The sequence below is a fragment of the Drosophila ficusphila genome, unplaced genomic scaffold (genome assembly GCF_018152265.1).
Source record: "Drosophila ficusphila isolate 14025-0441.05 unplaced genomic scaffold, ASM1815226v1 contig_791, whole genome shotgun sequence".
Taxonomy (NCBI): Eukaryota; Metazoa; Arthropoda; class Insecta; order Diptera; family Drosophilidae; genus Drosophila; species Drosophila ficusphila.
In genome coordinates, this window is record NW_025064737.1 from 13,038,417 (window position 1) to 13,052,864 (window position 14,448).

The 14,448-nt window shown below is 43.3% G+C and overlaps 7 protein-coding genes across 12 annotated transcripts in view; 3 read left to right on the forward strand and 4 right to left on the reverse strand.

Moving 5' to 3' along the window:
• LOC108087130 (phosphofurin acidic cluster sorting protein 2) overlaps positions 1–1,279 on the forward strand; it is a 36,826-nt gene extending 35,547 nt beyond the window's left edge. For all 3 annotated transcript variants that reach the window (XM_017184329.2, XM_017184328.2, XM_017184330.2), the window contains one exon: positions 47–1,279. In XM_017184329.2, the coding sequence (XP_017039818.1) occupies positions 47–177 (131 nt within the window). In that variant the 3' untranslated portion in view covers positions 178–1,279. The remainder of the gene's footprint in view (positions 1–46) is intronic.
• LOC108087134 (UPF0692 protein CG33108) lies at positions 1,268–3,256 on the reverse strand. The gene is made up of 4 exons (XM_017184332.2): positions 2,869–3,256; positions 2,567–2,814; positions 1,594–1,690; positions 1,268–1,537 (listed from the first exon to the last, which is right to left on the reverse strand). Exons 1-4 carry the CDS (start codon positions 3,097–3,099, stop codon positions 1,316–1,318), a joined length of 798 nt encoding a protein of 265 aa, XP_017039821.1. The 5' UTR covers positions 3,100–3,256; the 3' UTR covers positions 1,268–1,315.
• LOC108087136 (U6 snRNA-associated Sm-like protein LSm3) lies at positions 1,807–2,430 on the reverse strand. Its single transcript, XM_017184334.2, has 3 exons — positions 2,298–2,430; positions 2,131–2,244; positions 1,807–2,070 (listed from the first exon to the last, which is right to left on the reverse strand). Exons 1-3 carry the CDS (start codon positions 2,316–2,318, stop codon positions 1,894–1,896), a joined length of 312 nt encoding a protein of 103 aa, XP_017039823.1. The 5' UTR covers positions 2,319–2,430; the 3' UTR covers positions 1,807–1,893.
• Positions 3,257–3,597: 341 nt separating the features above from the next.
• On the reverse strand, positions 3,598–6,015 carry LOC108087135 (ras-related protein Rab-7a). Its single transcript, XM_017184333.2, has 4 exons — positions 5,877–6,015; positions 4,678–4,913; positions 4,255–4,611; positions 3,598–4,192 (listed from the first exon to the last, which is right to left on the reverse strand). The coding sequence occupies exons 2-4, from the start codon at positions 4,855–4,857 to the stop codon at positions 4,106–4,108; spliced, it is 624 nt and encodes a 207-aa protein (XP_017039822.1). The 5' UTR covers positions 4,858–4,913; positions 5,877–6,015; the 3' UTR covers positions 3,598–4,105.
• Positions 6,016–6,080: 65 nt separating this feature from the next.
• On the forward strand, positions 6,081–10,429 carry LOC108087142 (protein UBASH3A homolog). 2 transcript variants are annotated; one of them, XM_017184352.1, is made up of 8 exons: positions 6,081–6,333; positions 6,483–6,723; positions 6,780–6,975; positions 7,161–7,262; positions 7,883–8,052; positions 8,112–8,424; positions 8,605–9,486; positions 9,548–10,429. In XM_017184352.1, exons 1-8 carry the CDS (start codon positions 6,221–6,223, stop codon positions 9,784–9,786), a joined length of 2,256 nt encoding a protein of 751 aa, XP_017039841.1. In that variant the 5' UTR covers positions 6,081–6,220; the 3' UTR covers positions 9,787–10,429. The 2 variants fall into 2 exon arrangements, with proteins under 2 accessions (XP_017039841.1, XP_017039842.1); XM_017184353.1 differs by lacking the exon at positions 7,161–7,262.
• A 332-nt stretch (positions 10,430–10,761) lies between these two features.
• LOC108087143 (uncharacterized protein CG5902) lies at positions 10,762–12,659 on the reverse strand. Of its 3 annotated transcripts, none has more exons than XM_017184356.2 (3): positions 12,529–12,659; positions 12,019–12,203; positions 10,762–11,960 (listed from the first exon to the last, which is right to left on the reverse strand). In XM_017184356.2, the coding sequence occupies exon 3, from the start codon at positions 11,800–11,802 to the stop codon at positions 11,077–11,079; it is 726 nt and encodes a 241-aa protein (XP_017039845.1). In that variant the 5' UTR covers positions 11,803–11,960; positions 12,019–12,203; positions 12,529–12,659; the 3' UTR covers positions 10,762–11,076. The 3 variants fall into 3 exon arrangements, with proteins under 3 accessions (XP_017039845.1, XP_017039843.1, XP_017039844.1); XM_017184354.2 differs by having other exon boundaries at positions 10,762–11,963; XM_017184355.2 differs by lacking the exon at positions 12,529–12,659 and adding an exon at positions 12,295–12,427 and having other exon boundaries at positions 10,762–11,963.
• A 6-nt stretch (positions 12,660–12,665) lies between these two features.
• LOC108087144 (transmembrane protein 179) lies at positions 12,666–14,005 on the forward strand. Its single transcript, XM_017184357.2, has 4 exons — positions 12,666–12,857; positions 12,926–13,069; positions 13,135–13,378; positions 13,512–14,005. The coding sequence occupies exons 1-4, from the start codon at positions 12,748–12,750 to the stop codon at positions 13,713–13,715; spliced, it is 702 nt and encodes a 233-aa protein (XP_017039846.1). The 5' UTR covers positions 12,666–12,747; the 3' UTR covers positions 13,716–14,005.
• Positions 14,006–14,448: the final 443 nt, after the last annotated feature.

The following is a 14,448-nucleotide window of genomic DNA, read 5'->3' on the forward strand; positions in this document are numbered from 1 at the left end:
CGCTTTTAATAAGAAGTTCCTTTAAATATTTCTTCATTTTCTTTAGTGTACATCGATGGCACCGAGTGGACGGGAGTCAAGTTCTTCCAGGTGTCGTCGCAATGGCAAACGCACGTCAAGAACTTTCCCATTGCGCTTATTGGCTGCACCCCCATGTCCTGTGCTGAATTATCCTAGTCATTTTAAACCCCAAGCTCACACGGGACATAAGCCACTCTCCCACAAATAGAATGAACACTGAAACACAGCCACACAAACTGAAAACGTGCTTGAAGCAAGGAAGCCCGTCACTTGCACGGCAATAAATATTATAAAACTGAAAAGAATGATAATTTATTTATAATTAGTATTTGTAAATTTTTAGTTAATAAACCGTTAGCATGTAACATTTATTTAAGTTAATTTCCACACGCAACCTGTGAATTTATCAGATACTTTCGACCCGCAATCAGACACAGACAGACAACAAAGGAACAGACACTACTAGTTTAACGATATGCTTAACGTATTTATAAACTCGTCAGAGATGAACAACGCGTATCAAAATATCCTGTACAAGAAGGTCTAGAACTAAAACCAAACTATGTAGTTACCGTTTCAAGAATTTCTATGGACACGTTGCTCTTGCCTGTTGGCATGTAACTAGCATACCTATATATGTTCCCTAACCAGCAGTACCCAAGCAATCGGGAGCATTAGGCCCCATGATCTCAAAATCGTTGCTCCCGTCTGGCCAACTATCAAAAGTATCTAAATGGTAGGCAGCATGCTAAACCTACTTGACAAAACAAACTCTAAATATTTAACCAAGCCCGTCGTCTATGTACTACCTAAATCTGAAAAATATCTGTGTGTGAAATTATATACAATACATACTATATATAGTATACCTATCTAATCTACCACATATACAAAACCATGTGTACTACTCTTATTGTTGTGATTTTTGAAATTTCAAAGGCAGCCCAGTCGTATTAGCGGATGTTGAAAAAGCGTAAATTTATACATGTATACATAACTCTATATACAGCAGGCACTAGCAGGAGGCAGTTCGATATATCCATTAATGTATATTATATTCTATTCCCCCCTAAATCGCATTCGTGTCCCCTTAGTAGTTGCGAACCGATTGAATACGAAAACCCTGTGTGTTTTCCTCCCGTTTGAACTGAAAGATGAAAAGTGCGTTTGAGGTGCGTTGATTGCGTTACGAAGTGAAATACTGTAAGGCGTGTAATTTATAATTGTACTATTAAAAATATTAAAGTTAAATGCGAAACAAACAATACTTTTTATTGAAACAATGTGTTTAAAATCAGCGAACATGAAGCACCTGCTGCGGGAGGCCGTTGACTAGAATGGAGCGCTCGTTGAGGCCCAGTGATCCACCGATCCCGCCTGGAGGTTGAAGAAAGTCATTATCCGGATAACCCTTGGGTTGTGCGAACTCCAGCAGATTGGCATTGCTCTCGCTGAGTGTTTCTAGTGACCATACGGCTAGATTTTGGGTCTTTCCATGCCGAGCCAAAACATAGAACTGTGCGATGGATTTACGTAAATACCAGAATTAAATCTTATGGTTAAACCCCTTACCCGATCTTGTATATCCACCAAATAGCCGACAATTAAAGCCCAATGAGCTCTGTGACCAGATTTTAGGCAAGGTGCGTGGTTCACATCAGCATCGTAACTTTCGAGTGTAAGTTATGAGTGATTTAAGGATCAGCCACAGAAAAAATAGGAAAGAATTGTGGTGTTTGGGTATTTGTTCTAAATAGGATTACATTCCAAACGAATATATGTGGATTGTGGTTTAAAGACATTTATTAACCTCTATACATACAGCTTGAATAAATGAATGTGATTGGACTTAAAACTGACCTAGGAAACTACCTAGCCCACTCGCATGGGTGGTGAAACTAAGATAACTCCATCGCCTCTTACAAAGAGCATAGGAATGGTGCGTTTGGCGGTTTTGTACACCTCCTCGTAGGTTTCCTCGTCGATTTCCACGGTGGTGACAGTCTCCTCTGCGTCGCCCAGCACCATGTTCAAATGCTGATCAAAGGCCTGGAAAAAGTTTTATTATAAAGGATTGTTGTTTCAGACAACAAGAAGTAGCCAACTTACATGGAGACGTCCTCGAAGTTCTCTTTCGTTGCGCATCTTGACGTACACCTTTTCATCCAAACTTAATCGGATGAGATCCAGGGGCTCCTTAACCGGCAAAATCACCTGACTGAGCTGCAAGTACAAGAAATTGAAACAGTTTTCTTTACTGAATAACTTTAACTTACCTGTTCTGTTTCGTCGGCCATTTATAAGTATTTTACACTTTCGTTTACTAATTGAATGAAAACTTTAACAATTTTAGCAAACCCAAAACGTTGTTTATAATATTCAGCACTACGCAATTGCGAATTTCACAACACTGCCAGCGAACCGCGTGCTGTTAACCGTTAAAAAGAGAGCTGTTGGGCGCCAACAGGTTTTAAAATTCGGTTAAATAACCGATCACAAGCCAGGTTTGAAGTTAGATTAGGGAAAATAATTTAAAAAAGGATACGGCACCAACAGACAGCCACCAGCTTTCAACAAATCTTTGACCTTTTTACAGTTGAGAAGACCCTCATGTAGCTGACATGCACCAGGTCCTGGCATGTGTTTTCGGGTGAGTTTATATAAATACTGGGCACTGAACAGTTCACCATTTAAGGTGAATTCATTGGCGATGGCATCCTTCAGAAGATAATCTGCCGTGGGCTGGCCACCGAGCAACATGCTCAAGGCCACTAAGCCACAAGTAGGTCCAACCTCAGGTAATTCACAAATAAGAATAATTCATTTTTTAATTACTTCCTTACTTACTTGAAGTATGCTCTTTACATTGTAATACTGGCAGTGTTTTGGGGGAGCATATTCGCATACTCGGCTAAAGAAGCATCCTTTTTGCACCTCGGGAAATTCCCAGGCCCAACTGCACTCACCAGTGGTTATATTGACCACAACAGGAACATCCTTGGCGTGAACAGATGTCCCAGGACTCATCAACATCGGAGGTGGTGGTGGAGGCGGTGCTACAGGTGAAGTATGCGACATTTAAAATGATTAAGTAAATAAATATTCCTAACTAGTAAACAGACAAGAAGCAGCTGATTTCAAGAAGAATGTTAAATAACAGCTCAGACTTATCGATAACTGATAACAGTCCACCAGATTGAATATTTAATTTGTAATTGTTTTACAGTGGAAAAAAATATAGAAAAAAAACCCCAAAAAAATTCTCTGAATTTAGCTTAATTATGGTTTATTGTAAATTTTCATTGTTTATTTTTTAAACTAAACCAAAAAGCATGAAGATTTATAATATGAATCAGTGGAATAAAGTACATACCAAGTAAACGCAATTTTCATACGTGTATTACCAAAAACAAGGAGAAATTTTAATGAAATACTATTCGTAGTTTTAGGACATATCGAGTAACGTTACAACTAAATAAAATTCACGCTCGAATGTTTTGCAAAGGGGAGTTTTGTGGAGCTTAGCCAATTACGATCGAGTAGCCAATTCGATAGTGCAGGAAATTATGTCGTTAATTACATTTAAAAAGTTTTCTTTTTATTAAATTTACAATCACAAGATTTTTTTGTTTGTTTCGAAGATACTCTGATGTTGTATTCTCATTGTTGCTGTTCTGTTGCAAAAGCCAGCAGCGGTTGCGTGCAAAATTTGACTAATACAATGGCAAAAATAGTACTAGGGAGATAGGCGGGCGGTCAGGAAACATGAATTATTTAATACGAGTACGCGGAGCATACTTATTCATTGAACGGTTTACTTAGGTCGTAGGAAGTTGGGTATATTGGTAAGTAAAGCCTTTGCCAGAGGCCCGGTTAGAGTCTGCTGATGTTGATTTGAATCTGAACTTTGCATCCTATCAAATAATTAATTACTATGCTGTTTTGCTGAAATTGTTTTACTTAATCATAGAACACTCTCCTCCGTCGTCCTTTGTGTTGCCTGCTTCTCATGTTCATTATTATGTTGGAAATATTATATAATAATATAGATTGTGTAATTAATCCATGTTGCGTTGTTGTTACATTAGCACTGACAGTTGTCAGGATTGCCAGGACGATTGTTTTGCGAGCCCAAGGTGATCTGATCGGGGAAATCGTTGATAACCTCAGCCTATAAGGGTTCAGTTGATTAGTTTTGTTTGCAGGGCAACCCAGTTAAAGAGGGCTACTTACCTCCGCTTCCAACTCTAGCGCATTCTTGGCTATAACCTGAAACGCCATCTCCACGTTGATACCCTCCTTCGCGGACGTCTCGTAGTAGGGTATGTCGTTCTTCGATTGGCACCATTGCTGCGCCCGACGCGTGGACACCTGGCGGTTGTCCAGATCCACCTTGTTGCCCAGCACCACGAAGGGGAAGTGCTCGGGATCGCGTGGACTGGCCTGTATGAGGAACTCGTCACGCCACGAGTCGAGATTCTTGAACGAGTTGGGCGCCGTCACATCGTAGACGAGAACGCAGCAATCGGCGCCACGGTAGAAGGCCACTCCAAGCGACTGGAAGCGTTCCTGACCAGCAGTGTCCCAGATCTGTCATCGAAATTATTGGAGCTTAGTCACCTATGAAGGCGGTTTCGTCGATTCTAAACGGTTTACCTGCATTGTGACCACGCGGTCGTTGACAATCACTTCTTTCGTGCAGAAATCAGCTCCGATCGTGGCTTTGTATTGGTTTGAGAATCGTTTGTTTACATACTGGTTCATGAGCGAAGTCTTGCCCACACTGCTGTCGCCCAGAATGATGACTTTAAGCAGGGATTTCCTGTGGCCAGACATTTCGATGTATTTTGTGGGGTTGGCTTACTCGGGGGTCTCTCTTTTGGCTTTTGGCGCTGCAAGACACAAAAAGGTATCGATTGGGTGTTAAAAATACCACTGCATTTTTTCTTAATTCGATTACGCTGTTAAAAGAATGACTCGAGGAGTATAAGGGTATATTTTATTCTTGTAAGTGAAAGCCAACCTATGGGGGTTGCACTATCCAAATCTTGGGGAGGTTTTTAGAGCTTATTTTATTTCAAATGTGTGCAAAATTATTCTTTGATAAAGAATAAAAGAGAATATATTAGCTTTTTAAAAGTATCTGCAAATTCAAACATAAATATGTAATTACTTATTTTGGTGACACTTTTTTCTATTTTAGTAAGATAAGGTTTTCTTTAAGTTCGAGCTCGACAACAGCTGTAAAATGTTTGTAATGGGAAGCAACATGTCTCAGATTGGTTTTATAAATTGATCCATTGAGCTGGATGATAAACAAATGAGTCATGCTGAGCTGTTCGCAATGAGTGATCGCTGGACTGTGATAACAGGAAGGAAGGAGGGGGTGGGCACCCGCATCGGGGCGATAAAGCGTGATCATTGGTTTATTAGCTGGCGCAGCGGAGAAAGTGCGCAAAGCACGAACAAAGACGAGGTCATTCAGAAAGATGGTGCTCTGAATTGCCAGGAAAAGCATCCGGGGAAAACGCCCATTTCCCTTAAATCCTCAACCAAAGGGGGAGTAACCATTGGCCAATCGAAAATAGTGCGAAATTGGTTTCTCGGAGGACAGATATCTGCCTCCCCTCCCCTCTCTACCACCTTGGCAGTCCACGAACAACTTGTTTTTGTGCTCCACCAACACTCGTAGTGCTTTGGTGTGTGTTTGTCTTTGTGTGTACGTTTTTCGTGTGTGTGTATGTTTGATGTGGGGCTCCAATGGCATTTTCCATGCACTTTTTGCCTGCTGCGTAACACTCTTTTTGTTGCTTTTCTTTTGTTTTGCACTTTTCTAATTTGTCATTAGCACTTACTTTAAACACTAGTGAACACTCGACGAGCTGTTTCTTTATGGTGCGACTTGATTTTACTAAAATATTTAATTAATTACGCAGTGAATTTTGTTGTTGTCTCGCTAGGAGTATTGCTCTCATCTCTACTGGTCGGTATGGACTATCGATGGCGTGAAGTCGATATAACTATCGATATGCGTTGCTCTATCACACGTTGGCATTAACCAACACTGTTTCGTGTGGCCAATTAACGAATTGTATCCTATTTTTGTTGAAATTATCACAGAAAATTATTAAAGTACCAGGAAAAACCGAAAGCTGCCAAACGCTGGTAACCGGGGCTCACAGAGGAGGCTTTAATTAAGATGGCCACGCTTCCGCCGCGCAAAAGTCAGACGCCCACGAGGATTTGCATATCCAAGCAGCATTTAACGCCGCTCCAAACATTGCTCCAAATGGGCTTTCCTAGGCACAGGGCGTAAGTTATCATTTAAGTTAATTGGAGGTCACCGGATGCTCCAAATCCCTGCAAAACATAGTCGCTTTAGGTGTAGCTGGACATCCAAAAATCAGGTTTAATCTCTCTAACACAAAAGTATTGATTTTTTTCTGTTTGCGACTACACAGGGAAAAAGCTCTGGCTTCTACGGGCAATCGAGGTGTTCAAATTGCCTCGGATTGGCTACTGGCCCATGTCAATGATGCCACCTTGGATGAGTGCGCCCCAAGGGAGTACATCATTTACGCCTGTCCCACAGGACCATTTCTGCAGCAACTAGAGGAATTTTGGGCCAAGTCGCGCCAAATGTGCGGCTGGAATGGCGCCCACAACTATGTGCCTCACATAACGTTGGTCTCGTTTTTCAAGGTGAGTTTTTGGTTGGTACCTTTTTACTGTTTTTATTAATAACATATCTTTTACAGGCCCCCGATGAGTGCTCGCTGCAGTTGTCCAAGGCCCTCAAACAGGTGGTGGACATGACGGGAGCACTGTTGGATCGCCCTCTCAAACTGGAGCCCTACATGAGCCAGAACTTTATGGGCTTCTTTGTGGCCGAGGAGGATGCTAACTATCTGAAGCGGCTGGCCCTGCAGTACGTCAAGGAGGTGTCCAACTCAAGTACGAACTTCCCTTTCGTTGGTTGCACTCTCTTTGGGTTGTTTTGGTTTACCTTTCACGTTCTGTTCGACTCGATTCGGTTGATGGTTTCCCAATTTTTCGGAGTGGCTTACACGGTTATGTTGTTCTCCTCTCTCCCTGCACACTAACACACGGATATCTGGATAATGGTTAATGCTGCACAGTCATTAGCGATACCTATGAGCAGTTGGACGCCATTGTGGCCTGTTTCCCCTGGTGCGGAGCTGTCTCCTCGGGCACCCGCTGCATTCCGCGCAGCAGTCGATGTAAGCCATTAGCTACAGACATTAGTATGCATAAAATCTTATTCTGACTCACTTAAGAAAACACCTCCTTATCACCCAGTGCATGCCTTACACGTACTAGTAGATAACTTACTAATCTGCTCACTATATTGGTAAAATTCGACATGACTTTGCTAATTGTAGTTTATTGTTAATTGCAGTAATGAATGTAGATAACAAGGTGGGTCGGTTTGTTGTTTTTCTGCTTCTAAGTACTACTTTTTTGTTTAAAAAATTAGCTATTTAAAAAAAAAAATAAATGGTTATATTCGCATATAATATAAGCAAGCTATTTAATATATATTTTATCTAATTTATCTATTAAAAAAATCCAATTTAAGTTGCTTTTGTTATTGCTGTTATTCATTTTCTAAACATTCCGAAAAACTCTTGACTATTTAAAATCTGAGAATAACAATAAGATAAGCCTGTGACGATTGGTATTGCCCAAAAGATTACTTATCGTCATCATGATTTCTTATCAAAAGATCGACTCACCCTGCTAGATACAAACGCATATAAGCAGCACCGCTTTCTTTTCCATTCAGTAATCGTTTGCCCCGCTTAGCGATCGGCCACTAATAGCCTCTGACTACCCGTAGCCATCTCACTCGAGCCACACGTAAAGAGCCTGCACCTGACGCTTGCCTACCAGTTCCCGCAGGCACAGTTTAATGCACTGAAAGCACTCGTGGAGACACTAGACGCCGGCTGCGCCTCCAATTGGGAACTACGCCTTTATTCGCGCGATCCACGACTCGCCACCAAACAAGTTAGAGTTCTCTGAGGCAGTATTTATATGAGTTTTAATCCTTAAATGTATTTTTGCAGGTCCAGAAGGTCGTTTATCCACACAACCCGCACGAGACGGATGAACTTGAGTTACGTATCGGCGACTACATCTATTTGAATACCGAGGTTGTGGACAGTTCCAGTGACGGTTGGGCTGAAGGCATCTCTTGGTTGACCGGGAGCACGGGACATCTGCCCGTCAATTACACCGAACGCACTGCCGAATCGGACGCCTGGACCTTGCATCGAGTGGTCCAGCTGTCCAAGAGCGTGGCCTCTTCTCTGACTTCTGCCGAGGATCTAGACATTGTCGACGGTCGCAGCATATCGACGGAGCAGGAGGAACGACAGAGTGAGTTGCATTATCAATTATTGATAACAATTAAACTCCTAAGTTTCTACGAAAGGTCATTTTTAAAGCGATAAGACAAACGGGCATTCCAAATTGATAAAAATGTACCTTATAATATATTTATTTATTGAATGTGGACAGAAACAACTTTCTTATGTTATATCTTTTTTTTCCAAACAGACACAGCACATCCAGAGATAATTGAGGGCTCATCGTTTGAGGAATCTGAACAGAGTGTGGAAAAGTACTTGCGGCAAACACTGAAACCCTGCCTGGAACTGCCCTCCGTGCAGTTGCTTAACAACCACAACTTGTCCCATCAGCACAACCCGAACACGCCCACGATCGAGATCACGACCAATATGTCTTCCTGCTCCACCTCCGTGTCAAAGCAGCCGGTGGATGAGATCCTGGTGGAACCGCCGGCAGCTCAGCCCCCGCGGCCAGACGATACACTTAGCGTTCACTCGGACCACTCGCTGCATCCTAGCTCCCTGGATGCCTCGCATGCCAAGAACCGAAAGATCTACATTATGCGTCATGGCGAGCGAGTGGACTTTACTTTCGGAACATGGATTCCCTACTGCTTTGATGAGTTTGGCAACTACATGAGAAAGGATTTGAATATGCCGAAAACACTGCCGCGTCGAAAGAATAGTCCCGAGGGTTGGCAGAATGACTCGCCGCTGACGAATGTGGGTGTCTACCAGGCCAATCTCATTGGTCAGGCTCTGTCCGAGGCCCAGGTGCAGATCGATCATGTCTACTGTTCACCCTCGTATCGCTGCATTCAGACATGCACGAGTGCTTTGGAGGGACTACAGCTAACTGGAAAACACAAGATCAAACTAGAGCCCGGCCTGTTTGAGTGGATGGCCTGGTATCCCAGCGGAGTTCCGGATTGGCTTACCAAAAACGAGTTGATCGAGGCCAAGTACGACGTGGATTTGGACTATGAACCAGTGCAGCCTTCATCTGATTTAACCGCTCGACTCAAGGAGTCCACAGAACAATTTTATGAGCGCAACCATGACGTTATCCTGCAGCTGCTGGAGCAGACAAGTTATAAGAAAAGTGTAACCCCAAGGTGAATATTACTAATGTATGTGTTTTTCTCCTCCAGCTGGTAACATATTAGTTGTGGCCCATGCCACCACGCTGGACACCTGTTCCCGGCAACTGACCGGAGGAGTACCGCGTAGCACCAACGAACTGCGTCAGGTGATTCACAAAATCCCGTACTGCAGTTTGGCCACAGTGGAACAGGTGGACGGCGTTTGGAAGTTGGTGGAGCCCGAGTGCCTGCCGGTGACGCATTCGAAGAACCCGCGCTTCGAGTGGAACGCCCTTTCGGCCACCTAGTGCCAGTGCTTGGAGCAGTTTCTGTGCAAGCATTGAGACTGAGACTCGATTGGAATGGACCAGGAGGTGAATCACACACGGATGGACTTATACGTAAATTATTTGTGTAGCTATTTGTATGATTTACTGCTTGGCAGTCGGCGCTGCACTAAGTTTACTGTACTGCCATACAAATTTAAAGTATTTAGACGAACATATATGCCACTAAGCGATGGAATGCGATTTTGTTGCGGTATACAGACAAATCCATGTGAAACAATTGACCTGCTTGTTGAAAAGCCAGCTCAATGGACTCATACTTTATTGCAATCAATGCGATCTATTGACTATATATTGAATATATACATTTATACCACATGCCAGCAATTATACTAATTGAGCCCTTGCTCGCCGCTTTAGCCATAGATTAACTTGCTCTGTTACTTGCTTAGTTCTTAGACCACTTGATTAGCCTTGCTGCGTAGCGCAGCTTTTTTGTAGCAATATATCCCAGAGGCAAATTCTTCTTAGCAAGCTGTTGAGATTACTCCGTACGTAAAGCCCAAAACATATATCGATATTATCGACTAGATTTAGAAGTACAAACCCATGTAACAACGCACAACATAATGGAACAATAAACAATATACATGTAATGCCAAAACATTGAGATGTAAACTCCATTTCGCTTCCCAATTTCCCTAGAGGAAAGACGAATGATTTTTTGCATTGTCTTGTGCGACTCGGATGGGGTCGACCTTTATTTAATGCGCATAGAATTAGAATTAGTAATGTAATTTGTTTAGTTGTTAAAACTATTAATATAATTGCTGAACATTTTACTTGAATTATATATCTGCGTTCTTTTTTTTTTGTATTGTATTGATTCGGTAATATAATTCCCTATATATATGCTTGTTTTGTTTAGTTTGTGTGTGTTTGATTTAAAAGAGAAACCAGCAAGGCCGCGGCTACAACATCGATCAAAGTAATGGGTTACAAGGGCTTTCAACCTAGCATTTATTAACTTTTCGCTTTATTTTCTTTCGAAATTGCGTACGGATTTGCCGCTTAAGTATATCAAGCATTTAATGGTATATTTAATAAAAGGGCCTCATCTCGCGCCCCTTTTCTGGAGAATTTGTGTGGGCTTGAAATGGTTTGTCGGAGATGTGGGAAAACAAAAACTTCGGATCAAGCGAGCGGCCGCCAAGCTGGCCCAAACTCAAAGGCTAGCAGCAACAGGAGGACGACGGCCAGCAGGCCTGCCCTCAGCCAGGATCATCGCCTCGCCGCCGGCCTGTCCAATTGTTAGCACTGCACCTTGCCGAACTGGGCGCGCCGTTCCTGGTGCTCCCGGTACTCCTTGTAGTGCATCTGGATCTCCTGCGAGCGGTAGCGTGTCAGCTTTATGGACTTCCTCAACTCCTGGGTGATGGCAGCGCGATAGCCGCCTTTGCGCAGGAGCGAGTCGATGGTTTGCAGCTGGTCCCAGCCCTGTTCGGTGGCCACCTGTGGCAAGTAAGTAGCCGTGCGTTTGCAGCCGCGTTCCGTTAGGAATTCGATGCGGATGCCGTGGACCCCTAGCTGCCAGTCCAAATGGCCCTGGGCCTCCTCGAAGTTCTGCAGAATGGACACCGAAACAGTGAGCCGCGGCAACTCGTCCCTGGAGATGGGCGCAAACCGAGAATCCTTAAAAGCGCTGGTCAGGGCGTACTCACGCAGTCCGTGGTGCAGTTCCATGGCACTAAAAGTGCCGATGCAGCCACGTAACCGCTTGTCACGACCTATCTTCCAGGTCACAAAAAGCGGGTAGGCATCGTTGCTGAACACCGGCACCGACGGACCGTCCATGTTGTTCAGCTCACAGTCGAGCACCTCAAAACAGAAGAGGCACATTTCCGGCGACGCCACGCTCTTCATGCCATGGCCATTGGTGAACCGCTGCTGGTGGACCATCTGCTGATTCTGGTACTCTCCATCCCCGTTGCTTGAGTGCGGCTGCTGCTGGTAATTGTTGTAGTGGGAGTTGGACATGCTGCTGCTTCTGCGTCGTCGGTTCAAGTACTCTAATTACGTTAGGTAGGTATATATATTTAGGTTACAGCTAATGGCAGTGCACGTTGATGCTCTAAGTTCGATTAACACAACAGAACAGCCCCAGTAGTATGCCACAGAAACGCCAGTCCTCTAATCTTCTGGAAATCGCAATGGGGTGTTAGTTGTACTCTTAGACTCTTAGCCTTGGCTCACCTTGTGCTCGGTTAAACTAGGTCACCTACTGCCCTCCAGTCTGCGCTAACCTCTAGCCCTTGAGTCCTGGCACCTTGCTTGCTGATCCAATCCAGACCTCGTCCCCGTGTTCCTTGGCTGCCGTCCTGCTGCTGGTTAACTCATAAGCACCTCATTGAATTGCGTTCGCTGGTCCGCTTCTGCGTCTGGAAGGAATCGGGATCAGGGGGAGATTGGCGATTAAAAGAGTGTGCTCTTGAGTGGATTTCGATGCACTCTCGCCCAAGCGATCTTCACCTTTCGTTTCACAACAGCCTTTATGGGAAAAGTCGTGGGGGATCTAGGGGAAAGTCGGAGGAGAAATGCCCCCCTCCCACTATCGCATTAATTGCTCTTTGTTCGCCCTGGCTGTTCCCCCCACCCCGGGCTGTCTACGAACCACGCCCCACACATGCACACGGCCCTTTGTTCTGGCTGGCTTATCGCTGAGCCAAAGAGCACGATTAGCGCCCCTTAAGTACTTTAATTTACCTTTTTTTAATGTAAACAAATTTTACACTTTTTTACGAGTTCAGGGCGAACTAGAGATGGATTATTGAGAGCCAGGGCCTCTACTTTTGTATATCGATAAGAGCGCATACCAATACAGGCGGCTGCAACGGACTGTTCAACACTACTTATCGATAACAAAAAGAAGTTGCTTTGCCGAGCAAAATTGGTTGAATTTAATTTTTTGTTTAAAAACACAAAATGGTCCTGGCTAATGTGCTGCTGCTCAGCCAGATTGCTGGCCATGTCATCCTGTTCATCTTGTCGCTGTGCATCGTTGTGCCATTGTTTATCAACCTCGATCAATTCTGGTATGGAAGTGCGCAGTTTTCTTTTCGGTGGCCCCCATTAAATTATTGAATACCTTGATTTCCCACAGTGGTCACTGCCTGCTCTTCACAACTGGCAAATGGCGGGAGGAGGACGGAATGTTTGATGTTCAATGGGCCTCCAGTGGGTTCTGTAACTTTCCCTTGATTACTGGATTCTTTCTGCTCATAATTTCGTTGGTTCAAATATACAGGTGTGTACCTCGGGGAGATTGCTTAGTATACAGTATTCATTGAAACTACTTTCTTTGTTTTTTAGATATGCTCGCATGAAGGAGGAGGCTTCGTTTATAGCCCTTTTCATTGACGTGGTTCTGGGCATCTGGATGCTGGCCATGTCCATTCTGTCGGCTATATTTATTACCCTAGGTTTCATCGTCTGGTGCGATGGCATGACCGAGAGATTCCCATCTTGCGCCATTTCCGCGGGTCAGAACATAATCCGCGGTGACACGGAGAAAATTAATACCTCAGGGTTCTACATTGAAATGGGAACCACTCAGGTAAGTTAACAAAGTATATAAATATTGCATTAAAGGCGCGGGCTAAAAGTTGCTCAAAGTTTAAGTTGTATCAGTTGTTCTTAGATTATTTTGCATAAGAAATAAGTCTAATACAATTTTTAACTTTTTTCAGTTCGGTGCCTGGGGGTCGTTCGCTATTTCCGTAGGCATAGGCGTAATTGCCCTACTGAAACTTATCGACAACCACCAGGTACGCAACATCAAGGTATCCATGTACTTGGAGAGACAGCGGTTGGTGAATCAGCAGCAGTACGATGGCAGGTCAACCCCCCCGATTGTCTCGAACGCCTCATCCGATTCGGAACAAAACAAATAGTTGACGTTTGCGACCAGCCAGCAGTTTATAATTCTCTACGTATTTCTCATTACGTGCGTTATAATCATTGTATGTCATTTGGTCCTTGTCCTTATCATCGAGGCAGAAACTCGGCAGCACACCTTATATATGTAGTGAGGCGCGAAACTAACTAAAGATATTAGCCCTATGAACTAAGCCAATTTACGTGATATGTACTGTATATATGTATTTAATTAAATATTCCGTGTTACAAGAAAAGTAGAACAAAATAATAACATATTCGAAATTCTATGATATTTTAACTAAAATCTTTTGTTTAATTTGAGTGGCTAAAGTTCTGTTCACATCCTGGACAAAGTTCAACATTTTTATCATATAAGGGCCGCATTTTATTCAAATGTCAAGGCTGATAAAGATTTCCGGGTAAATACTTACTTATCGAGGTACTTTCCCCCAGCGTCTCCGCCTCTTCAACCACAAACCGGCAATTATACAGTGAAAACAATACATACGTTATGTCAGTTACATTTATTTTGCAGTTATCTTCTGTGTTGTGTGTGTTTTTCTTGTTGTTGTTGATGTCATTCGAATCTGCCGTAATGTCAAACGGATTTGGTTTTGGATTTCACGTTTGCATTGCAACAAAATGTTCTTATAGACTTTAAAGCGACGCTATTGTACATTTAATATTAAATTCCGTATTTGCTTGCGTAGTCTGTTACAATTCAATTAAAAATGTTCTTGATCGCAT